The sequence below is a fragment of the Aedes aegypti genome, chromosome 1 (genome assembly GCF_002204515.2).
Source record: "Aedes aegypti strain LVP_AGWG chromosome 1, AaegL5.0 Primary Assembly, whole genome shotgun sequence".
NCBI lineage: Eukaryota > Metazoa > Arthropoda > Insecta > Diptera > Culicidae > Aedes > Aedes aegypti.
This window is the reverse complement of record NC_035107.1, coordinates 97,782,659-97,808,909: the sequence shown is the minus strand read 5'-3', so window position 1 is coordinate 97,808,909 and position 26,251 is coordinate 97,782,659. Positions and strand designations below refer to the sequence as shown.

The following is a 26,251-nucleotide window of genomic DNA, read 5'->3' as shown; positions in this document are numbered from 1 at the left end:
CCAGTGGGGACGTTAATGACAAGAAGAAGAAAAAGAGGAACAAAAATGTTAAAAAAATTTACTCTCAGCAATCTCATTTTGTCCGGATATTCTCTCAGATTTCCAAAGTTTGTAAACACAATTCAGAAATATCGTTGAACATTTCGGCAATCCTTAATTAGTTCAGAAATATTCTTAGATTATCTCGTTATGTATAACTTTACAAATAAGTTCAGTCATTCTCTCAGAAATCCAAAGTTTTCATCAACATTTAAACAACAATCTTAAATATTCAAAAATATCCCTGGAATTCTCTGTTTTTATATTTTTTCTGAAATAACCTGAGAATCTAACATATTAAATTTGTCCGAATTCCAAAGTATTAACCAACAATTTAGAGATCCATGTGATTCTTAATTAGCTAAGAAATATTCCGGATTTTTTAAACATCTTCCAATATTACCAAATGGCGCAAACATTCTCCCATAATTTTAATGTATTTACCAACATTTAGAATTACGCATCCTTAATAATTTCAGAAATATTTTTTGAATTTCTGGTTATGTTTCAGACATTCTCTCAAACCTCCAAAGAACTAACAAACCATTCAAAATCAAAACTGCATGTTTAAAAATAATTTTAAAGATTTCTGTCATCCTCAACTAACTAAAAAATGTCCTAAGAATCTCTTTAATCCGTAATAATTCAAAATTTGTGCAGACATTCTTCATGAATTCCAAAATATTCATTAAATAATCTTTGCGATTTCTGTGATTCTCACTTAGTTCATAAATATTCTAGGTAATTCTTATTATTTTTCAACAATTTTGGGAAGTTCTCGTTATCCTTCAAAATTTCCAATTTGTCCAAATATTTTCATTGCATTCCAGAGTATTTACCAATTATTCATAAAAGATCTTGGGGGCCTTCCTTAGCCATGTGGTTAGAGTCCGCGGCTACAAAGCAAAGCCATGCTAAAGGTGTCTGGGTTTAATTCCCGGTCGGTCCATTATCTTTTCGTAATTGAAATTTAATTATCATCGTACCTACCACACGATATACGAATGCGAAAATGGCAACTTTGTCAGAGAAAGCTCTCAGTTAATAACTGTGGAAGTGCTCTTAGAACACTAAGCAGAGTAGCTGGCTCTGTCCCAGTGGGGACGTTAATGCCAATAAGAAGAATAAAAGATCTTTGAGTTCTATTATATCTATACACATTCTTTCATAATTTCAATGTATTTTCAATTCAGAAATACTCTCAGGGATCTCGGTGATCCTCAAATGGTTCAGAAATATTCTTTAAATTGATCGTTATCCTTCTACATTTTCAATTTGTTTAAACATTATCTCAAAATTCTAAATTATTCACAGCAATTGAAAAAATGTAAATAATGCAAAAATATTTTTATTGTTCTATGTGATCCTCAAGAAGCAATTTCTTGTTATCATCATATTCTTCTTCTTTCTGGCGTTACTTCCCAACAGGGACAATGCCTGCTTCTCAATTAAGTGTTCTCATGAGCACTTCCACAGTTATTAACTGAGAGTTTTCTCTGCCAATTAACCATTTTTGCATTTGTGTATCGTGTGGCAGGTACGATGATACTACATGCCATGAGAGTCGAGAAAAATTCCAACCCGAAAAGATCCTCAACCGGTGGGATTCGAAACTACGACCCTCAGCTTGGTCTTGCTGAATAGCTGCGCGTTCAACGTTACGGCTATCTGGGCCCCTCGTTATCATCAGCAATCCCGATTTGCCTGGGCATTCTTTGGGAATTTCAAAGTATTACAAACAGTTCAGAAATCCTCCTACAAATATTATACAGTTATCCTTGAAAACTTCTAATTCGTTGAAACATTCTCCCAGGATTTCCAAAGTAAATTGTTGATCTTAAAAATCTTGCAAATTCAATTTATGTACTCCTAAATTAGTTGAGAAACAACTTAGGAATCTGGAAAGTTATTTTCTGAATTGCTAGTAAATAATTTAAAATTCTGCAAAAGTGTCTTGGCATTTATGGAATGTTGCTTATAACGAAAAAATTCCAGTATATTTCTAAACTTATTGATGATCACAAAGAACTCTTTGATTATTTCTGGAACTCTGGAAGAAATTTTGGACAAATTGGGAATGCAGTTGATAACGCGAAATTCCTAGAATATTTCTGAACTAATCGAAGATTTTATGGAATTCTTAGATTATTTTTAAATATTTTCAGAATCTGAGAAAACGTCGGGATAAATTTGGAAGGATAACGAGATTTTCTTTAAAAAATCTAAACTTATTCAACAGAGATCTATTGGAATTTTTCTGTTTTTTTATTGAATACTTTGGAATTCTGAGAGAATGTCTGAATAAATTTGGAGTGTTGAAGGATAACCAGAAATTCCTAGAATATTTCTGAACCATTTGAGGATCACAGAGAACTAATTGTTGGAAAATGTCAGGACAAATTTGTAAAATAAACGAATAATGAGATTCCTAATTCGTTTCTGAAATCATTGAGGAATACAGAGTTCTTCAAGATAACCTTTGAGTTCACAAGATTGTAATTGAATTGTTTGTGAATATTTCCGAATTCTGAGAGAATGTATGAAAATGATTTGAATGTCGAAGGATAACGAGAAAATCCTACGATATATCTGAACAAATTAGGACCACAGCGATCTTTGGGAATATATCTTAGTTGCTGATGAATGTTTTGGAATTTAGAGAGAATATCTTAATAAAATTTGAAGTGATAAAAGGTAACCAAACAACTTAGAATGTACTTGATTTATTTGAGGCTTACAGAGAGCAACATAATTACTTCTGAATTGTTTATATATAGTTTGGAATTTAGAAACAAAGTCTGAATAAATTGAGAATGTTGAATTCCCCTGGAATTTCTTGTGATATTTCTGAATCAATTGAGGATAACAAAGATCTCTTGGGCTTTAAATATGTTTTTAAAAATATTTTGAAATTATAAGAAAATTTGTGGGCAAACGTTAAACTAATTGAGCAACACAGAGATCTGTGAGAGTGTTTCTAAATTATTTTTGAATACTTTGGAATTCTGAAAGAATATCTGAACGAATTTCAAATTTTGAAGGAATATCATGAATTCCTAGAATATTGCTTAAATAATTGAGGATCAAAGAACTATAAGAATATTTTGGTATTTTCAAGAATGTTTTTCTTTTCGAGAGAATGCGTAAACAAAATTAGTATTAAGAAGGATAACGAGAAACTTCCAAGATATATCAAAACAAATTGAGGCATTATAAAATATGTTTCACCCAATTGAGTATCACAGTGCATATATGATATTTAGAAAAAATATTTTGAAATTATGAGAAAATGTAAGGACAAATTGAGAATGTGGAAGGATGTCCAGAAATTTCTAGGATTTATTTCAAAAGAATTGAGGATCACATAGACCTCTGGGAGTATTTATGAATTGTTGGAAGTTTCCTTGTTTTACTGATAGAATATCTGGACAATTTGGTGAAGTTGCAAATAACTAGATGGTCAAAAAGACTTTGACAGAATTTCTAAATTGTTGGTAAATACGTTGGAGGAATATAGAGGAAATGTTTGAACAAATTAGGACTGTTGAAGGAATACTTAAAATATTTCTGAGCTAATTGAGATTTATAGAGACTTCTTATATTATTTCTGATTTATTGAAATTCTGAAAGAATGTCGGGACATATTTGCAATGATGATGGATGATGAGATATTCTTAGTTTATTTCTAAAATTATTGAGAATCAAAGAGAACTTATCTGTAAGTTCTACAAATTCCATCCATCCATCTGAAAATGCCAAATTATTCTTATAGCTCTCTGTGATCCTCAATTAGTTAAGCAGTATCCTAGGAATTCATTATAATCCTTCAAAATTTCAAATTTGTTCAGAATTCCAAAGTATTCAAAAACAATTTAGAAACACTCTCACAGATCTCTGTGTTGCACAATAAGTTTAACATTTGTCCACAAATTCTCTCATAATCTCAACATATTTGACAAAAATTATTTAAAGCCTCAGAGATCTCTATTATCATGAGAAATCAACATTTTCAAATTATTCAGACATTGTTTCAAAATTCCAAACTATACATCAACAATTCAGAAGTAATTTTGATGCTCTCTGTAAGCCTAAAATAAATCAAATACATTCTAAAATTTTTTGGTTATCCTTTCAAGCTTAAAATTTATTCAGATACTTTCTCTAAATTTCAAAGTATTCATCAACCACTAATAAATATTCTCAGAGATCTGTGTGATCCTAATTTGTTCAGATATATCCTAGGAATATCTAGTTATCCTCCGACATTCAAATCATTTTCAAACATTCTCTCAGAATTCGGAATCATTCGCAAACTATTCAGATATAATCCTTGTGAATTCAAAGGTTATCTTGAAGAACTCCGTAATCCTCAATGATTTCAGAAACAAATTAGTAATCTCGTCATCCGTTTATTTTTTAAATTTTTCAAGACATTTTCTGAGAATTTTTATATATTCACCAATAATTCATGATAATATTTTAGTTCGCTGTAATCCTCAAATGGTTCAGAAATATTCTAGAAATTTCTGGTTATCCTTCAACACTCCAAATTTATTCAGACATTCTCTCAGAATTCCAAAGTATTCAACCATAATTCATAAATACTCAAAGATCTCTGATCAATTAGCCCAGATCTTTTTTTTAATTTTTCGTTATTCTCCAAATTTATCCTGACGTTTGCTCAGATTCTCAAAGTATTTAATAATAATCTAAAAAATCTAGGAATTTCTCGTTATCATCTGCATTCCCAATTTGTACAAAATTCCATCCAGAGTTTCTTAGTTATTCAACAACAATTCAGAAATAATCAAAGAGTTCTTTAAGATCCTCAATAAGTTCAGAAACATACTGTAACTTTTTCAGCAACATTCCATAAGTTGCCTAACATTCTTGCATAATTTTAAATTATTTGCTAATTCAGCTTAGAAATATTTTAGGTAATTCTCTACTTAGTTCAGAATTAACATACGAAACTCTAGTTATCCGTCCAGACATTCTTCAGGGATAGAGAACCCTCAATAGGATCTGAAAATTTCCTTCAACATTCCCATTTTGTCCGGATATTCTCTCAGATTTTTAAATTACCAACAATTTAGAAATATCCTTGAACATCTCTGCAATCTTTAATTAGTTCAGAAATATTCTTGGAATGTCTCGTTATGTTCAACATTTCAAATAAGTTCAGACATTCAGAACTCCAAGAGAACTTGAAGTTCTCTGTAATCTTTCTTGTGTTTAGAAACAACTTAGGAATCATGTTATCCGTAAATATTCCAAATTTATCCATACATTCTCCAAGCATTCCAATATATTCACCAATAATTCAGAAGTAATCTTATAGTTCTGTATAGTCTTCCAATTATTTAGAAATATGCTGGAAATTTCTGGTCCTTCAACACTTCGAATTATTCAGACATTCTCCCAGAATTCTAAAGTAATCAACAACGATTGAGAAATATTCTCATAGATTTCTGCTCAATCAGCTCAGATTTCTTAGGAAATTCTAGTTATCCTTCAATATACCAATTTTTTTCAGACGTTCTCTCTGATTCTCAAAGTAAGTAAGTAAGTAACAATTTAATAATAATTTTAAAATTTTCTAAAATCTTCGATCAGTTTAGAAATTTTCTAAAAATTTCTCGTTATCATCTGCATTCCCAGTTTGTCCAAAAAATGCCTAAGTTATTAAACAACAATTCAATAATAAGCAAAGTGTTCTTTGTGATCCTCAATAGGTTCAGAAATATACCGGAAATTTTTAATTACCATACGTGCCCAGACATACCAACAATTCAGAAATTCTCTCAGAGAGTTATGTGATACTAAATAAGCTAAGAAGTATTCTAGGTATTTCTGATAATGCTTATATATTCCAAATTTATTCAGACATTCTCCCAGGATTCCAAATTATTCATCAACAATTCAGAAACGCTTTAATTTATTTCTGTGATAATCAAAGTATTGAACAACAATTTAAAAATAATTCAGCATTATCTGAAATCCTCTATAAATTTACAAATAGTCTAGGATCATCAACATTTCCAAATTGTCCAAAATTTCGTTCAGAGTTCCTAAGGAATTGACCAGCAATTCAGAAACAGTCCAAGAGTTCTTTATGATCTTGAATAAGTTCAGTAAGATACTAGAAATATCTTGTCATCATCAGCATTTCCCATATTCCCAGACATGTTTTCAGAATTTTAATGCATTCAACAACAATTCCAAAATTCGCCTAGAGGTTTCTGTGGTCCTCAATTAGTTCAGATATATTCTAAGTATTTCTGGTAATTCCTTAACGTCCCCAAATTAATTCAGATATTCTCTTAGGATTCTCAAAGCATTCATCATCAACTCAGAAATACTCTATGAGGTTTTTCTGCGTTTTAATTATTTAAAAAATGTTTTAGGATTTTTTCGTTATGCTTCAATATTCCTAATTTTTTCAGATATCCTCTCAGAATTCCAAGGTATTCATCAACAATTGAAAAATCATCTTGAAAATTCAAAAATAAACTTAGCAATCTTTGTTATTTTCAATAAGTTCAGAATCTACATGAGAATCTCTCGTTATCTTTCCGTATAACATTTTTTTACAGACGTTCTCTCAGATACTTAAAGTATCCAACAACAATTTAATAATAATCCAGGAATTCTCTGAAATCCTTGGTGAGTTATAATCAGCATTTGTTTTTTTCTTCCAGGGATCCAAAATATTGAGCAACAATTCAGAAATAATCCTAGAGTTCTTTGTGATGCTTAATACATTCAGAAATATACTACAAAGTTTGCGTTATTCTCAACATTCCCTAAGTGAATTCCAGAATTTCATAATAATTATTCATTAACAATTTAGATACACTCTTAGAGATCACTGTGCTACGTAATTAGTTTGAATATATTCTACGAATTTCTCGCTATCATCAATATTCTAAATTTGTCTAGACATTTTCACATAAAACCAAAGTGTTCAACTACAATCCAAATCAGGGCTCTCTAAAATCCTCAATAGGAACAAATATGTTCAAAACAATTTCCTCTCAGCATTCCCATTTTGTACGGATATTCTCTCAGACTGCCAAAGTTTGTAAACACAATTCAGAAATATGCTTGAACATTTCTGCAATTCTTGATTGGTTAAGAAATATTCTTAGAATATCTCGTTATGTACAACTTTCCAAATAAGTTCAGACATTCTCTCAGAATTCCAAAGCATTTATCAACATTTAAACAATCATCTTAAATATTCAAAAATATCCCTGGAATTCTTTGTTTATATATTTTGTTCTAAAATAACCTAAGAATCTAACATTTTAAATTTGTCTGAATTTCAAAGTATTAACCAGCAATTCATAAATACTCAAAGATCTATGTGGTTCTCAATTAGCTTAAACATATTCTGATTTTTTTTAATATCTTCCAACTTTATCAAATGGCGCAGACATTCTCCCATAATTTCAAGATATTTACCAAAATTTCAGAATTACGCATCCCTAATAATTTTAGAAGTTTTCTATGAATTTCTGGTTATGTTTCGACATTCTCAATTTTTCAGACGTTCTCTCAATCGTCCAAAGTATTTACGAACAATCCAAAATCAATATTGCATTTTTAAACAAAATTTTAAAGTTTCCTGTAATCCTCAACTAGCTAAGAATTATCCTAGGAATCTCTTGAATCCGCGATAATTCAAAATGTGTACAGGCATTCTTCATGAATTCCAAAATATTCACTTAAAATTCAGAAATAATCTTTGAATTTTCTGTGATTTTCATTTAGTTCATAAATATTCTAGGTAATTCTTGTTATTTTTAAACATTTACGATTAGTCCAGAGCGAGAGTTACAAATTATTTTTAACAATTTAGAAAAAAAATATTCAGAAATATTTTGAGAAAGTTGAAAGTTCTCGTTATTCTTATCAGAGTATTTACCAACTTTTTATAAAAGATCTTAGAGGTCTATGTTAACCTTCAGGTTACCCTTCAACATTTCCAATTTGTCCAGACATTCTCTCATAATTTCAATGTATTTTCCAACAATTCAGAAATACTCTCAGGGATCTCGGTGATCTTCAAATGGTTCAGAAATATTCTATGAATTGATCGTTATCCTTCAACATTCTCAATTAAAACATTATCTCAAATCTCCAAATTATTCAACAGCAATTGAAAAAATGTGGATAATGCAAAAATAATTTTATTGTTCTCTGAGATCGTCAAGAAGCAATTTGTCGTTATCATCAACAATCCCGATTTGTCAGGGTATTCTTCGGGAATTTCAAAGTATTACAAACAATTCAGAAATTCTCCTATAGGTGCTCAATAAGTTGAGCAATATTCCACGTATTTCTGGTTATCTTTGAAAATTTCTAATTCGTTGAAACATTCTCCCAGGATTTTGAAAGTAAATTGTTGATCTCAGTTAGTCTCTTAGTTAGGAAATTCTCAAGAAATTTCTCGTTGCTATCAACACTTCCAAATTGTTCAGACAATCTATAAGAATTTTAAATTAATCACCATGTATTCAGAAATAAAAAATAAATAATTAACTGATTATCTTTAGGAAAAACAAGCTTTCAGCCGCTGTTTTTCGTCTTTATATTTTGAAATACTTTCAGAGAGAATATTTTCGTGATCTATGATCGATTCAGATATATTACAGGAATTTGTCATTACCTGGCTACTTCCAAATTTTTTTTAATACTTTCTCTAAGAATACCAGGTATTCAACAACAATTCAAACATATTTTTATAATTCTTGGCGATACTCAGGATTTCTTGTCATTATTCGCATTCCCAATTTGTGCAGAAATTATCATAGAATTCAAAATTATTTTTCAACGATTCAGAAATATTCGAAGAGTTTAATGTGATCTTCAATTGGTTAACATTCCCAATTCATTCTGAGATTCTCTCAGTATTCCAGAGTATTTATCAACAAATATGTAACATTAAAAAAAATCAAAAATGACCTAAAAGTTAGGGGACGGACCTGGTGCAGTGGTTAGAACACACGCCTCTCACGCCGAGGACCTGGGATCGAATCCCATCCCCGAGATAGTCACAAAAAAATTCAGTGACGACTTCCTTCGGAAGGGAAGTAAAGCCGTTGGTCCCGAGATGAACTAGCCCAGAGTTAAAAATCTCGTTAATAAAGATAAAAAAAAAACCTAAAACTTCTCTGTAATCCTCAATTAGTTCAGAAATAACCTAAGAATCCCTCGTTATGCGTCATCATTCCAAATTAGTCCAGACTTTTTTTCAGAATTCCAAACTATTCACCAATGAATCAAAAATAAGTATAAGAAGAACATTATTCCTAAAATATATTTGAAATAACTGATTATCACTCGGAACCCTAAGATTATTTGTGAATTATTTGAAAATATTTTGGAATTCTTGAAATGTGTCTAGACATATTTGAAATGCTGACGAGATTTTTTAATTTTATTTTCCTAATAAATTAAGGATGACATAAAATTTCTGAATAGTTCGTTAATTCTTTGGAATTCTGAAGAAATTTCGAGACAAATTGGGAATGAAGAAGTTTTATCATAAATTATTTTTTTAATTTAATGTTCGAACTTATTGAAGGTTACAGAATATACTTGAATTGTTTCTAAATTATTAATGAATTATTTAGAATTCTGGTATAATATTTGGACAATCTGGGAATGTTGAAGGAGAATGAGATTTTTTGTAGAATATTTGTGAATTTGTTGAAGCTTACAACGATTGCTATTGATTTTTTGATGAATACTTCGGAATATTTGAGAAATGCAAATATGAAACCTGAACGTTAACAATTATTATTTCACTATTATTTCAAAATTTTTGAAGGACGATGGAAAATTGTTTTAAATCCAGAATAGTTGGTGAATGCTTTAATATTTTTGAGAGAATGTTTGAATAACCTGGGAATGTGATTGGAGAACCAAAAATGCCTAGATTACTTCTAAAAATTGCATTCTAAGCATTACAGACAACTCATTATTTATTAATGATTTGGTTATCATATAATGAAACAATTCGAGTATTCTAGATATTCAGAATTAATTTAAGATTATAGTATATTATTCCTTTGTTTATGAATTATTGGTAACTGCTTTGGATTGCTGGAAGAATTTCCGGACAAATTTGAAATGTTGATGAGAAATTCAGAAAATACTTCTGAGCGAATTTAGAACCAAATACAACCTTAAGAATGTTTTTCAATATTTGATGAGGCTTAATTCTAAAAGATTCTTTGGAAACATTTGGTCAAAGTTGAATGTTGAAAACAAATGTCGAGATTATTTTTAAAGGGTTTAAGACAAATCTCAGAAATAATATCAGAAACATCTTTCTAACTCGTTAAAATAATTTTCCAGAAGCATCGATCACTCACCAAATCTTTAGGTACACCGCATTCTTTAAATAACTTGAAAAATATTTTCAAATATTCTCATTCCTTTCAAATATTCTCCTAGATTTTTCGTCCTCTCACCAATTAAAAAAAATCTAAATACAGTGGTCACACTATTATGGGTCTCCCACTATTATGGGTCATTTGCATTTGAATTGCATGTCGAACAAGTGAATATTAATCGTGACTATGTGACCCATAATAGTGTGACCATTGTACCTGTATTCCTCAAGTATTCCTCAAAAAATTCAAGAATCGGAGAGTCCCATGTAATTCTCAAGCGTTCCCATATCTTGTAAATATTATCCTAAGAGTTGTTATCATTCATAAATCATCCGAAAATATCCTAAAAATACCACGTTATTCACAAACAACTTTAAAATTATCCAAAAATTTGTCATAAGCCTTAAACATTCTTATATCCCCCAAATATCTAATCTATAGTTTTGATCATACATCAAAAAATAAATATAATCTCGTATTCTTCGAATAACTCTGAAATAATCTCAACACTTCCATATTTATTTCTCTCAATATTATTAGGTATTAGAATTTTATTAGGTACCAATAATTTGAAAATATCGTAATTTATTGTAACATTTAAAAATAATGTCAAAATTATCCTTCCTAATAACTTCAGAGTTTCCCAACCGGTGGTCCGTGGACCCCTAGGAGTCCGTACAGATTTCTTAGGGGGTCCGCGAAGCTGTTTTAAATAAGTGTCATTTTTGAATTGATAAGTAAATAAGTGGAATTTTAAACATCGCTTGTTTTGCAAGTGATCGTTATTTAAAAGGACTCGATCCCATCATTTTTTCTACTTGGCATTACGTCCTCACTGGGACAGAGCCTGCTGCTCAGCTTAGTGTTCTTATGAGCACTTTCACAGTTATTAATTGAGGGCTTTCTTTGCCAAAGTTGTCATTTTCGCATTCGTTTATCGTGTGGCAGTTACGATTATACTATATACCCAGGGAAGTCAAGGAAAATTCCTTTACGAAAACAACCTGGACCGACCGGGAATCGAACCCAGATACCTTCAGCATGGATTTGCTTTGTAGCCGTGCACTCTAACCACTCTGCTAAGGAAGACCCCATCAATCGTTCAAATTAAAAATGGTTGAAGAGAAATGGAATGTTGTGAAACAGGACACAGAATCCAAAACAATCACGTTTTTTCGTTGTGCTGAGGGTAACTACAAGTTCAAATTAAAAATAAGCCCCGATGGTTTGCATGGAGTATCGCTCAAATTAGCGGGATGCGCAGTATAACTTTACCTCACAAAATTTGCATGTTTTTTTAGTGCAAACTAGAAAACAGAATGAACATCATTTCTATAGCATTGTTATTAGAAAATTCTTGGCACATTTTCCTTGGCCTAATCCTTATCAGATTTCACCAGCAGTTCCTCAGCGATATTGACGGGATTTAAAAAAACAAAATGAGATTCTTCACTATTTCAATCAGTATAATTCTTGACGGATATCGGACAAGATTTTTGTAGAGTTAATGATGAAAAGTTTTACGATTTTTTCCAATGGCTGTTATGTGGTTCCTTAAAATCTCATCAGAAAAGTATTTTAGTATATTCGAAGCAGCTTGCAGAGATGGAATCATTAAATATTTTGATTTCGCGGATTTTTGTAGAAGCCTTGCGTATACCCGAAAAAATATTTCACATCTTGTAAAACAAATTTACAACGTTTCTCGGGTTAATATTGATTGTGGGTACTTTTGTAAAAACTTTTGAAAAATTTCTGTCGGTTGTTTTTGTTAAAATCTTCTCAACCAACTGATTTTTGTTGGATTGTGGTATGATCATTTAGAAATTTCTTATCAAACCTTACTAAGATGTTTGAATGACTCTTGGTAAGATTTTTAGTGAACTTCGAATGGTGTTGGAAGAATTCTTGCATTGATCCCTCAATCATTTTTAGAGGCCTGCGGAAAATTTGTTGAAATTTATAGGGGGTCGCAGCCTCAAAAAGGTTGGGAACCACTGATTTACTTAAATATTATTCCAGCAGCTCGAAACAATAACGAATAGTTTGAAAATTATTGAAGAAGTTCACGGTGAATCTGAAGTATTCCCATGTTGCACTTATTAATTATGTGATAAAAATTGATCAATAAACTATTCCAGTATTTCCTTATTTTTGCAAAAATCATATATGTCACTGCCAGAATCATTCGTTCAGTATTCCTGAGCATTCACTACTAATCCAGAGAACAACATAGAAAATCCGATTATTCTCAGACTGTTTATGTTACTTAAATTATCCCCAGTATTTGTAAATCGACCAAAAGTGGGACGGAAATCTCAGTATTTTTCGTTGTCCCAGACAGTTCCTCTATTTTTAGAAACAATTTGCTTCTCGTATGTATTTCTTGGTTGTACTCAAAACTAGCAGTTTTGAATTCATAGCCATTGAATTTCTAAGAATATAATCTAATCTGATCCAATATGAACAAACTTGTTGCAAATTATTGATATTCACATTAAAAAATTCTTTACAGAGTAAATCGATTTGCTCAAAATATAAGTTACGCTCACGCTTCAACGCAATGCAAATAGCGAGTATAGCCACTATTTCTATAGACTTGCGAATGAGGATTTTATAGAGCTAAACAAATTGACAACGGTTGTACGGATGCAACAGGCAAACGAGGACAGAAGGAATGATGCCAACCCTCTCAATGCATCAATCCGCCAGTCTGTGGCTAAAATGTGTTTGCTGCTGCAGGAATCTGTTCAAATATCCCACCCGTCCTTGATGATTTTCGTTCTCCGTTTTGTGCCGTCCGTAATCGACCGAGCAAACCGGTCATCTGCTGCTGGTTTCTTGTTTTACACATACACGCATGCGTATGATACTACTGCGTGATGAAAATTTCCGTGGACCGCTCCCTAGAAAAATGGTAATCTCGCGAAAAACGCATTTTCCACATATAGTGTCTTCGGCAATTATTTTCCTTGTAAAATTCCCCATCTTTCGACGAGTTTCAAATTTTGCGTTTCCATATCAACTTTGCGAGATATCGGCGTGCAAAGCCAAAAGTTGGCTCAGGGGAAATCAAAAAAATTTCACAGGAAAATGGTAATCTCGAAAACAGAAAACATTTTCCACTAGGAAAAAAATTCAGAAGATACCTTGAACCTTCCTCTATCTTTCGACGAAAACCGATTTTGAAAATAATGAACCAAAAAAATATGAAAAATCGTGAAAGCCGAACATGGAAATCCAATCCAGTTTCGCCTTAAGTCTAAAAGCACAACAAAACCGAAACGAACATTTCATACAAATAAATTAACATAAAAATTATCTAAAATTACTCTTATTACTCTTATTAGACTCACACATGATAACACCTATTGAACATACGGGACATGCTACGCATTGGTTCGTGAAGGCCATAGTTGGTTCTTGCGGAAAGAATGTTCAAAAATGGGTGAAATAGGAGATTTCGGCGACGAGTGTTGATGTCCAATGAACTGAGCATCCTTGCAAAAGGTCAGAGATGAAGCACGCCTTCGCCACATTACGGCTTGGTTCAAGAAGATCCAGATCAATAAGTTTACAGCGGCTTCCATAGCTTGGCAAGTTCAGTGGATCTCTTCACCTAAGTCGACAAAGGGCGAAACGCATAAATTTTCGTTGAACGGTCTCAATTTGTTGAATCTCGTTCCTGTAGAACGATGACCGTACAACCGATGAGTCTCCAAGGCGAACAACAACGATGAACTTTTGGCCGAAACGAAATCCAAAACTCAGCTGCACTGAAGCTTTCGAGACGATGTAAACAACATGATCCTTGAACGCCAGCTTAGTCTCGATTAGAACGCCTAAGTCATTCACCGTAGTTACACGTTACAGCTCGACACCAGCCTAATTAAACTGGAATAGTGTAAGTCTGCGGCAAAATGAAATCACCGAGCACTTGAACACATTTAGGGACATCTTGTTGGTATTACACCATTCTGCAAATATTTCCAACTGATGTTGCAAAAAACGCAGAATCTTGCGGTTTATTGATTGTGTTGTAAAACTTAATATATCATCAGCATTAGACAGTTTTAGGCAGTCCAGAATAAAGTTGACAACATTCATGTAAACAAAAACAAGAAATACACAAGGTATGCCAGACCAACCCGAGAAAGGCATTGAAACATGTTCGCCAAATTTGACGGATATGCTTCGTCCAGTCAGGTAGGATTTCAACCAAAGAAGCATTTAGTAATTCAAGCCCAGTTTATTAAATTTCACAATTGCAATTTGATGGTTCAGCTTATCGAACGCTGCCGATAAATCGGTATGTATGGCGTCTACTTGCTGACCAGATTCTATTTGGTGAATCATGAATGATGTAAAGCAAGTCAAACTGAATGTCGTTGAAAGTCTAGACATAAAGCCATGCTGATTTGGCAAAATATGTAATTAGAGTAGCTCGGAGTTAGTTTGCGCAGAACAATTCTCAAAAATTTATTCAAATAGTCTCAAGTCAGAAAAGTGAACAAATTTACTGTATCGATCCTACGTGTTCCGCAAACAAAATTCCACACGTTCCGCTCTTACCCAATTAGATTTTTCACTTTTAAAACGTTTCATTTCGGAATTACAAAACGGCGTAAGTAAGAATATCAACTTTCGCAACCCAACCGCTACATTCACCGCTCCGTTGTATGGAGAGACAAAGTGACTTATCCACGAATCAAAACAAAACACTACTTGAGCCGATTTTACACTGGTAGAAAAACGTCGAAAGTAACTGAATGAAACGGCTTATCATTTTGTTATAATTATTTTTGTGGGAAATAATAGAAACTACCTAGTTTTTGAACGCGAGCTGATTTTATGCAAAAATTAAGCGGTATACACGGTGAAAACATGTTAGAAAGGTGATTAATTTTAAATCAGTTTTAGAAGACAGGTTGTGATTCTTCTTAATTAATTTTCTCAAAACCGTTTAAAAGTGACTTGCGTCGATTTGAAAAAGTAATCGAGAATTATAGCGCACTTCACCCCAAATTGGACTATTACAAAAGTTGTAGAGTGCAGAAAAAGTGTGATAAAAGTACACGTTTGCATCAGATCTGCTAGGCATGTTTGATGCACTTATTCCTTGAACTACAAAATATATTTACTTATGAAAATGTTATAATTTAGTTTCGGAAAATAACAAAATTAGTTATAATTTTGTTTGATTTGAGACGTAATGAGTTACATTTTAGTTTAAATTATAACATATCTTGTTTCAATTTTGTTTTGTGTATAGGAAATTGTGTCATATTTTTTGTTAATTTAACTATTAATCTGCCAAACGAATAACATGATTTGTTAGAGAAAACGTACTTACTGAGTAACGAAATCTGTTACAACTCTGTTGTAATCCACAGGGATTTTACATGTTCTTCGATGATATCCCGACCAGTGAATAACAACAGAGTTGTAACAGGCTTTGTTACTCAGTTAGCGCGTTTTTGTAACAAAATATATTATAATTTTGCCTTGTTAGTAGCTGAAACAACCAAAAAGATAACACAATTTCCAATTTCCAAAATGGAAACAAAATATGTTATAATTCAAACAAAAATGTTACACATTACGATTCAAAACAAACAAAAATATAACTCATTAGGTTATTCTTCATAACTGAACTATAACAAAATTTGTTATAAACATTTTTTTTAAATTGTTAACAACAAATTGTGTTATAATTATGCTTTGAATTGAAACAAATTTGAAACTGCCATTGTTATTAGAACTGATTTTTTTATAATTATGTAATAATTTCCTCCATCAATTTAATGTGATTCTAGCAAAAATAAAACAAAATTTGTTATTTGTAACAAATTTTGATATAATTGTGCTACAATTTTGTTGTAATCCATTGGTCGGGATTCTGACAGAAAACTAAAACTATTTTTTGGCAATTTCTGGTTGGCCTGCTCATTTATACCTGTGTAGAGTTAATTTTACATTTTACATTTTATCCAGAGCTGACGATTTCTGATGAAATCTTTAATTGAGTCCTAAAATTTTAAAATTTCGGATGGAGAAAAATCCACAATGTTAAAGTGAAAGATGAGGATACCCAAAGAGTTTATCCTACTTGCCCTGTAATATTTTTTGTTGGATTTTGTCTAGATTGTTTATGGAGGTTCCTTGTCATACTTTTGAAAAGATGCTAGAACTCTTTAATTAATGTTCGAATCCTCTGAGCAGAACTTGGATAAGAGTAACTGACACTGAAGAAGACTGCAAGTGGTAGTCGAAATACGCATATCTGTCAAAGATAAGCATTTAGGGGCGGAATTAAAAGGTATACGGTACTCCATCTACTTTTGAGATGCTAGAAGCCAGAAATTCCGGGCTCAATTATTAGTAAACTCCTTCAAAAGATCATAGCAGGATTCTTGCATGCAGTTGATTGCATTTGTTTTCAAGAAATTCACCCTCGAGGGTCCGTGAGACGTTTGTAAAGCTTCAAAGGGGGTCGCAGCACCGAAAAGGTTGAGAACCACTTGAACATGTTCGAGGAAAAACGGAAAGTTTTGTTAACACTCAAACATTATTTTAACAAAGAACTATGAAAAACATAGTTTTTGAACCTTGAATCAAAACCTAAAGCGATGATATCTAGTTTTTTTTAATGTAAATTTATGAAAAAATTGAAAATTTTGAGCATAATCTAATAATGTATTTTGAACACAAACACGGTAATAGAACTTCTATAAGTAAATTTGAATGTAAAAAGAAACAAAACGTCATCGCATTGGATTTTCATTTACAGGAAAATAAGCTCATGACAGAAGTTTTTTTTAATTTACTTGGGTAAAATAAATTTTGAGTACAAACAAAGAAATCTATTACTTCTCAATCTTGTTTGCTTAACTTCTACAACTAATTTGGTGTTGAAAGCCCTACAAACCATCGCATTGAATATTTCTTTACAACCGTATATGTTTTCGAAGAGAGTTTTACGCAGTTCTTTGAGTAAAATAAATTTTAAGTGCAATAAAAATTTCTATTTCTACAAAAACATGTTCACCTAACTTCTATTAGCAATTTTTTTCCGAAAAAAAAACTACAAGTCATCGCTTTAATTTAGATTTACATACAAACAAGCTAATAAAATAGGGGTTCTCGTTGTTTCTTCGATTAAATAAATTTGAACTGTGATCAGAACTGAAGCTGCTGGAATCAGAACTGTCAGTGAAAAGGTGAAAAAATATAACACTTTCATAGAATGATATGCTAGCTAACATGGAAATAGAATAATTAAGCCAAATAGTACAGTTTAAAAATAAATGAGAATGCTCGTTTTTTATAATTGTCAACCATTTAAACAAAAAAAAAATATGTGCAGAGGAAAAATTGCTGATTGACATGGAAAATTAATGGATAGTTTCTTGATGATTGGAGAAAGCTGAAGACTTTTGGGATTGCGTTAATTTCAGAGGTTTCAATGAAAACGCAATATAGCTGTACCCACTAAAATGTCATCAAAAATTCTGGACAGTGTTATAGAAGTATCCATGACCAATTCCTGATGTAATACATTTTTTTTTCCATTGCAACATCGGTATTTGGAATAATCATTTATTTTGATGGGAACTTTCGGCTATTTATGATGATCAAAATCAGACAGTTGGCAAAATAAAACAAATTTTGAAATTTTTATAGGTTGTTTGTGAATGGTAAGGACTTTTGATAAAATTATTATTGTTGAGAAATATGGCAAATTTCAAGATCATTTATCAATTAATTATGTACAGGGTGCGCCATCGTCGGTATGTGGAAAATTAATAACTTTGTGAAAAATCAATCAATATATATATTTGACGTACTTTTATTTTATCGGGACCTTTGTAATTTATTAGGACTAGGTATGTCATGAAATCAGTCAATTTGGACAATTTCATGAAATCAATCTAGAAGCTTCATCATAGCGAAATGAGATACTTTTGCTGCATTTTTCATTACTTTTTCGAGCTTTTTGAGGAATTTTGCAATGACATCGTTCCGTTTTCGAATATGCCTTGCATATATTTCTCTTTTCAAATAGCTCCATAAAATCATGTCAGGGGAAGTCAAATTAGGATTCCCAAATTCATATCAAATGCTATTTCTTCTTGACACCATGGAATTTCTGTTGTAGAAACTGAACAATTTGATTCGCAGTGAGACATTGAGTGCCGTCGTTATGAAGCCCTTATCGCCAATACTTTTTCCACAAATATGCAGGCAGACATAATAAGCAAACATCCAAAGATATCGATTTCCGTTAACTTTTTCGTAAATTTTGAAATAAAGGGCACACTATTTTTTTTTTGTGCGAGTCCCGGCCCAGACAGTTAGTATTTGATCATAATCGTCGTTTCCTGAATTTCTAATAGATTTGCTGTTTCTCGAATGTGGCAAGTTTGCTTATTAATGCCGCCAAATGGTGTCTGTTGACCACGATATTTTCAATGATATGAAAGTTGAACTAACACATCTGCAAGATAATAAACCTATAAGTAGATGAAAAAACCGAATTTAGTTCTATACCATTTAATTCCACTAGAGTTTGTATCCTTTGACAGATACGCGTATTTCGACCTCAACTGTAAGGCCGTCTTCAGTGTCGTGTACAAGACTCAACTGCAAGACTATTTTCATTTTAAAGCGTCCCTATTTTTCGCGTTCTTTCGGTGTAAAGTTATTTATGGTAAATATTGTACTGAATTGACATTTCCAAAACATGTCTAACCCAAGGGTGGAGGGCGGTTATCAAATGGGAGTAAAATTGCAAAGCCGCCAATCTAAGTCCAGAACCAGTTTTAAGGCTTAACGTTCAACGCTCCGTCATCGTCATCATCGAAACTTCAAAAGCAGTTTTCCTGTTCAAAACTACAACATATTTTCGATGAAAATGTGTTCACTGTATTTCGGTTGGAGAATAGAATACAGTGAACACATTTTCGTGTAAATTTTCTTGGTTTTGAAAAAAAAAACTGCTTTTGAAAATTCTGAAATCAATGACGAATCCTGCCCCCTTAACGCAGAAAAGTAAAAATCATTATTCGCAAAATTGCAAGTAATCAATGCACTTGAAAGATACTGTTTGCAAGCAGTTATTTGCTAATTGGTACTGCAGTGCGACAATTTAATCAGCAGATTCTCAAATTGGATGTTTTCACCATTGTTTGGTCGTTATATTGTATGGTTGTTTACATTTTAGAACTAGCGACACGATGGGAAGCAATAAAGAGCTGACAGTACCTCTCTTGGTCTAACCAAGTCGATCGGTTAATAAATGTTATTCAATGTCTACATACCGACATAAAAGATGGCGCAGAATTTCTTGAAGAATATTTAAATGAAATGAACAGAAGGATCACAGTTTATGAATACCCAACCCAAAACACAATTATATGCAAAAACAACAGTTTCTGGAATCCAATAAAACCACGTGGTTGATCTTGCTTCTATTTGGAATTGAAACGTTGGATCTAAGAAAATAAATTCGTGAGCCCTTTGTAAGACTGCAAGCATGGAACTATTTTCTATAAACATTAACCTTGTCGAATATCATTATAAGCTACTACAACACGTAATCTTCCAACAAAATTCTAGATCGGTATGGTGAAATCACCCGTTGAAGGCAGCACCGCCGCTTTGGTCCGCCTGGAAAATCCCGTCATCTACTCGGACTTTGTCCGCCCGATTTGCCTGCCGGATATTCCCCTAAAGGAAACTATCGATCGCAGCGACAACATCGTAACTCCTACCCCTCACGCTGAGAAGTTCTCCAAAACGCGCCCGAAGAAACGCCTCAAGGAGTACCGACAGTACTTCGAAACCCCTGGAGATGACGATTCTTCTGACGACTACACCGAAGATGCCGAATCTTCTCGCTACACGACCAACGAGTTCAACGTGGAGTTCACCGACGAAGGTTCCCAGATCCCCAAAGCAGAAGCCGTCCAAGTCACCGGAACCAAGAACCCGTACCCGCTCCCGGAAAACTCCCCGCAGACCAACAACTACATCTCCACGTTGAACTACATTGGCAGCGGCTTCCAACCACCAAAGTCCAAACAAACCGTCTGGACCAACTGCAACACGCTAGGCTGGAGTCGCCAACGCGATCACCTGCAGCGAGTACAGCTCAAGATCAGCGATATGAAGCCCTGTGAGAACATCTCGATCGCAACGGTGAACAGCATGTGCACGGAAGCGGCCTATCACAAGCAGGACTGCAGCGAAGAGGAGTTCGCTGGGAGTCCCGTAGTATGTCTACTCCCCACCGAAAGGAAATGGGCACTGGTGGGAGTTGCCTCGTGGAGAATCGCTTGTGCCCCGAACGGAATCGAGCGACCTCGCATGTACGACAAGATCACGTCCAACACCCAATGGATTCGGGAAACGATCGCCGCCACGGTGTAGCACTCAATCCTCCGGAGTTCCCCGAGAAGAGGTAGTGATCAACTCGATGTGCAAATATTAAGCTTAGTGTGAATGCGTGACGGGGAGTGCAAGGTGCGTGCGGAGAGAACGTTCCAAAGGATGATGCAAAGCGACACATAATGCCATTTGATTACCTTGAGATCGTCGTGCGATGGTCTGGTTCCCTTTCCGAGCATGTGGTTATGGGGGAAAGTCTGAAACATGTACGTTTTATAACCGAAAGAACGAAAATGTAGAAATGTTATGTACACCCTTTTTTTGTTTCTCGCGACAATTAATATCCTAACGATCTAATCACCTGTGAGACAACGAAACTTGTTTTTGTACGAGCAGCTCAAACAACTGTGTATAAAGCAAAATTTATATTATTTTTAAACCTATTTTAACTGTACGAATTACGCTGTTGTATTACTGTTATAGAAATCTTTAACTGAAATTATTCTCTAGAAGTGTAAAAAATCGTGCGACAATCCGAAACACTATGCGAATAAAGATATTGTAACAAATTTAATATCTTATAACATTATGTATATTCGTTTCAATTCCCGTGAAAGAACATTCTTGCATAGATTTAATGTTATACATAGCACCGTTTTTGTTCAAATTAGGAACTCAACTCATAGGGTGCAGTTATGGATAATAGACTGGTTGCACGAGTTACAATTCGCTCTAACGAAGGTACGGTGCTGCTATCTGGAAAAAGTTTACTCTATGCGTGAAGCGTCGAAAATTTAACCCGGCATGGTATAAGAAGTGACATTTCAAATGCTTGTATAAAATTAATTACAATAGCTATTTAAATTCTTTTCAGTACATATTGATAGACTATTTATGGGCTATATTATAAACACATTATTTTGATTTTAATATTTTTTTTTCTTCAATATTCTGCTGATTCTATAGTTTATCATAAATCTAACCCCGTACACTTAACAGAATTTTATTAAATTTAGTTTTGAATTTTTAGAAGCATTTGAAAATTGACTTCCTATGCTTTGCCATGCAAAGAAATCGGAGCTTCACGCATAGGGTCAACTGTGGTAATACAGCGTATAAAACGTCCAAATCACCATAAAAACATCGCGAATAGTCGCACCACAGTGCTGCAGTTTGCCTACATGTTGGCGAAATTTTATAAGTCTTATCAGCTGGAAGTCTCTTTCCAATAAGAATGATAGACCTACGGCTCCCACAATAGCATCAAATGTTGGAAAATGTGCGGTGTATTATTCACTTTAGCTCCAGCTGTGTATGGGGATATTACAGTATGTGTTTGCCGCTCGATGCAATCTTCCGTGTATTTTAGATGTAATAAGATGTGCTCATAGAAAACTCAACAAGTAGCAATTGATTGAGCGGCAGTTCAAGCCTACGTGTGGTTTATTCGTTTGCTCAGTTGTGCAAAAATTTGAAAATTCACATTGGATAGACTGAAAATGAATAAATTTGCTAAAGAGCTGTAAAAAATAAGTACTGAATACAAAATTACCAGATAATTTCCAATACTTACAACCTAAATGAGGTATGAATGAGCCCTGTAAAAGAGGTAAAATATCTCAAATAAAACCTTCTGCATATTCTACTAATACCAAGCTGATAATTGGATTAGGTATTGTAATACCTAAATAATACATGATGGATTTTCATATAAAAGTGAAATTTTCCAATGGTAGTTCAATACCTCCAGCAGTATTCAATAGCTATCGAATACCAAAATGAATTATTTTTAATTGTTTTAAACTGTTCTAACTGCTCATAAAACCTAAGTAATGTCTGGAAACGCGAGCAAAGTTGGGTAGAAAAACGATAACAAGTTGTGTTATCGGATAACAATCAACGTGTTCGTTTTTAACATTCTTCAAATCTCACGGTGGTGCTCTTGGCTCTCCCTCAGTGGATTTGCTATATTTTACGACTTGTTTTCGTAAGATAAATTGTAACTTTGAACGGAATTGAGTTTTAGATGTGTATAGTCATCATGTTCTAAAAATTAAAAATTAATTTAAAGAATTGAAGCACAAACCTTAAGGCTAAGTAGCCCGTCATTCGTTTTAGCAACAATGATGACTTTTCAGCTTGCATTTCAAAGTGATAAAACTCAGTCTTGATAGTTTATATTGACTTGAAAAAGTATCACTGTACGCGCCAACATGCATACAGTATGCTAATATTTTTTCAGCTGTGTCAGTGCAAAACCAACTGATTTTCTTTAATTCGGAATCGTGAGATTCGCAACAATCATCAACGACGCGTACAAATTTAAATGACGGCCTACTTCGCCTTAACCAAATTATGTTAAAACTCGCTTCAATTTGTTTCAATTGTTTTCCTTAAATTTCTTAGAATTGAATCAACTACTATGTGGATGTATTTCCGATAATTTTAAGTGTTCCGTTCGGTAGCTATGAATTTTTAGAGCTCGAAATCAGCTCAAAAACACATAATTGATTTGAAGCACACCTAAATTTTCTCCAAGTTGACTGAAATTTTGACCAGAAGTTCTTTTTGACATGAAAAACCAAAAAAAAAATCCTCCTTATCTCGATATCTCCCAATCTCGATGTGATTTTCATTCCTGATTTTATCTCTGTATGTCGATATGCCTATTATCAAAGGTTACTAGACTAGATTTTGGGGACTCAAAACAGTTTGCAAAGACGAAATGACGTCTGTTTGTTTTTAATATTCCCGGTAACGGAGTGATTTTCAATCTAGCATTCATTAAAAATTTGTTCTATGTCTCGATCTCTCCCTATATCGATGGTCCCTTTGATATCGAGATGTTGAGAGGCGACTGTATTGGTTGACTGGGAAATTTCAAATCATTTTTGAAAATATGATCAAGGTCTACTGTCCATCATCCAACTGGACATTTTCAAGGATTCCAGACCACCTCCTTGTGGTCATTTGTCAACACAAAAAAATTAACTATGGGTTCCCGGTAGATCCAGGATCTGTTCGTAATGGAAATTTCCTTGACTTCCCTGGGCATAGAGTATCATCGAACCTGCCACACCATATACGAATGCGAAAATGGCAACTTTGGCAAAGATAGCTCTCAGTTAATAACTGTGGAATTGCTCATAACACTTAGCTGAGAAGCAGGCTCTGTCCCAGTGGGGACGTAATGCCAAGAAGAAGAAGAAGAAGCAGTATATGATTCATAGTAACATTCGTACGTATTCGATAAACTGATTCCTTTTCAATTGACCGTTGCTTCATAGGCCTTACAAAAAGCCGATAACAATACTTCCAATCATCACCGTATCACGTTTTCGCTCGATGTTGTTTACAGGCTGCTTCTCCATCCGTCCTCCGATACCACTGACTACCGGCTAGATAGGCTCGCTTCTTAGAGCGTAGTTCCTTCGTCTGACCGGTTCCTCAAACACTTCGGTGGCCACCAATACTTTGTCAATCCTTTCTTCCTCCTAGTTTGGTGTTCCTTCCATCATCGGCACTAATCATCCAACGGCCTTCCTACCGACCCCCTCCATTGCCTTCTTGTTCTTCCGCAAGGCCTTAGAATGATTGAGTGCACGCAGCAACTGCGAAGGCCTCCTCGCTTACCACAGCTCAGTCCGATCACGACTGTCAACCGGTTCGGAACTGTGTTTAGAGGCTCTTCACGAAGGGACGCTTGTGCCACGTGTTTTGTGGAATTTTGCATTTTTCGTGCCATTCCGTTGGAAATAGAGACAATTTTATAGTTAAGGTGAAAGGGTCAGTGTTGGGGATCCTTTTGATATAAGTTTTAGGTACAAATTTTTTGCCAGTTTTAAGTTTTTTAGCAAGTATTTTTAAGAAGTGTGTAGACGTTAAGTTACTTCCTAGAACAATCTAAAACTATTGTCTGTAACGTAAGGTAAGTCTGTATTACCAATCAATTAAGAAATAAGCATTGAAATTCGAACAAAATTCACCTAAATTCACGTAAAATCCTGAAACATGTCTCCAAAGTGCAACGCCGCAATAAACTTGATTAGGCTAGCACCTATCGTGATAGATTTTCTTCTCGAGTTTCTCTAACTCGCACGAGCTCACTCGCACTTATCGGGACCGCGAGAGCTGTGTGCGTGAAGTGCATCCGTCGTTTGGATGTGTGCGCGATTTGTTTACAAACTTTTTTTTAATGTATACCACGTGCGAAGCCCCAATACAAGTGCGATTTGTTTTCAAACGATTATCATGTGTTTACAGTCGCACTTGTTGCATTTTGTATATGTTTATGCTTGGGTTATGGCTGGGACGCGGTTTTTAAATTTGAAGGCTGGTGATCCCCCTTTGATAAGGGTATGCATTATTTTAAATGAATAAGGTGAAATTCATGTGTTCGTTTTCGTCTCTTTTCATCGAATTGGAAATATTTCGCCGATGTTTTTCGGTAGCAAATCAAATATTATGAAGCTTTGCGAATTATTGAAATGCATTCCTGACAAATAAAATACATTCTTACATGCATAAATTGTTGCTTCAGTATCATGGTTATTTGAGAATTATTCAATATCTGAATAAAATTCGGATTATTTATTTATTTACCCTTACTGTATATTCCGTACCTTGATATCTAGTTAGATAACTATAGTAAGAGTTAGTTTTAATGGCTAGCTTAGTGGTCCCTTGGATCGCAGTTTCACAGGCGTTGGGTTCTCTTAACTCGATGGTCCCTTCAATATTGGGGTTGACTGTATTTTTTGAAGCTGGAAATTTGCATGGTCTTTTTTAAAGTGGAATTCGGACCTAGATTTACACTGTTCCAAATCCGATTTGAAACATGTTTTTGCTTACCGGTTCGGTTAGACCAATGGAACACCCTTGATAGCAGCTTTAGAAAATCATAAATATTCATTAAGGAGAAGAGTGGGAAATCAACTTTAAAAGGTTCCTGAGAAAAAATAAAATATGAATTAAATTTATAAATATTAAAATGTTTAATTATCTATCAGAAATGTCGTCTATCGAGCCTATCCGGCCACTTGTTCGATCAAGTATAAATAACAGTTATTAGGTTTGTTCCATAGATAATCAAAATTATTACCCCCAATAAACATTCATTTCTAAGAATTTCAAATTTTCAAGAAGCATTTGAAGGATGGCAAATCGTTTCCCATGTTAAACTTTTGCAATTCTACCCTTGGAAATTTGTTTTCCACAGCAGTTACTTCTTCTTCTTCTTCTTGGCATTACGTCCTCACTGAAACAGAGCCTGCTACTCAGCATAGTGTTCTTATGAGCACTTCCACAGTTATTAACTGAGAGCTATCTTTGCCAAAGTTGCCATTTTCGTATTCGTATATCGTGTGGCACGTACGATGATACTCTATGCTCAGGGAAGTCAAGGAAATTTTCCATTA

At 33.6% G+C, this 26,251-nt stretch overlaps 2 protein-coding genes across 2 annotated transcripts in view; both read left to right on the top strand.

Annotated features, from left to right (window-relative positions):
- The window catches only part of LOC5572002, a 294,570-nt gene extending 273,147 nt beyond the window's left edge, over positions 1-21,423 (top strand). Inside the window, exon 9 of the mRNA XM_021843284.1 lies at positions 20,064-21,423. Coding sequence (XP_021698976.1) covers positions 20,064-20,876 — 813 coding nt within the window. The 3' untranslated portion in view covers positions 20,877-21,423. The remainder of the gene's footprint in view (positions 1-20,063) is intronic.
- A 3,036-nt stretch (positions 21,424-24,459) lies between these two features.
- The window catches only part of LOC5572005 (CAD protein), an 82,708-nt gene continuing 80,916 nt past the window's right edge, over positions 24,460-26,251 (top strand). The window contains exon 1 of the mRNA XM_021843261.1: positions 24,460-24,762. The gene's annotated coding sequence lies outside the window, so the exon portion shown is untranslated. The remainder of the gene's footprint in view (positions 24,763-26,251) is intronic.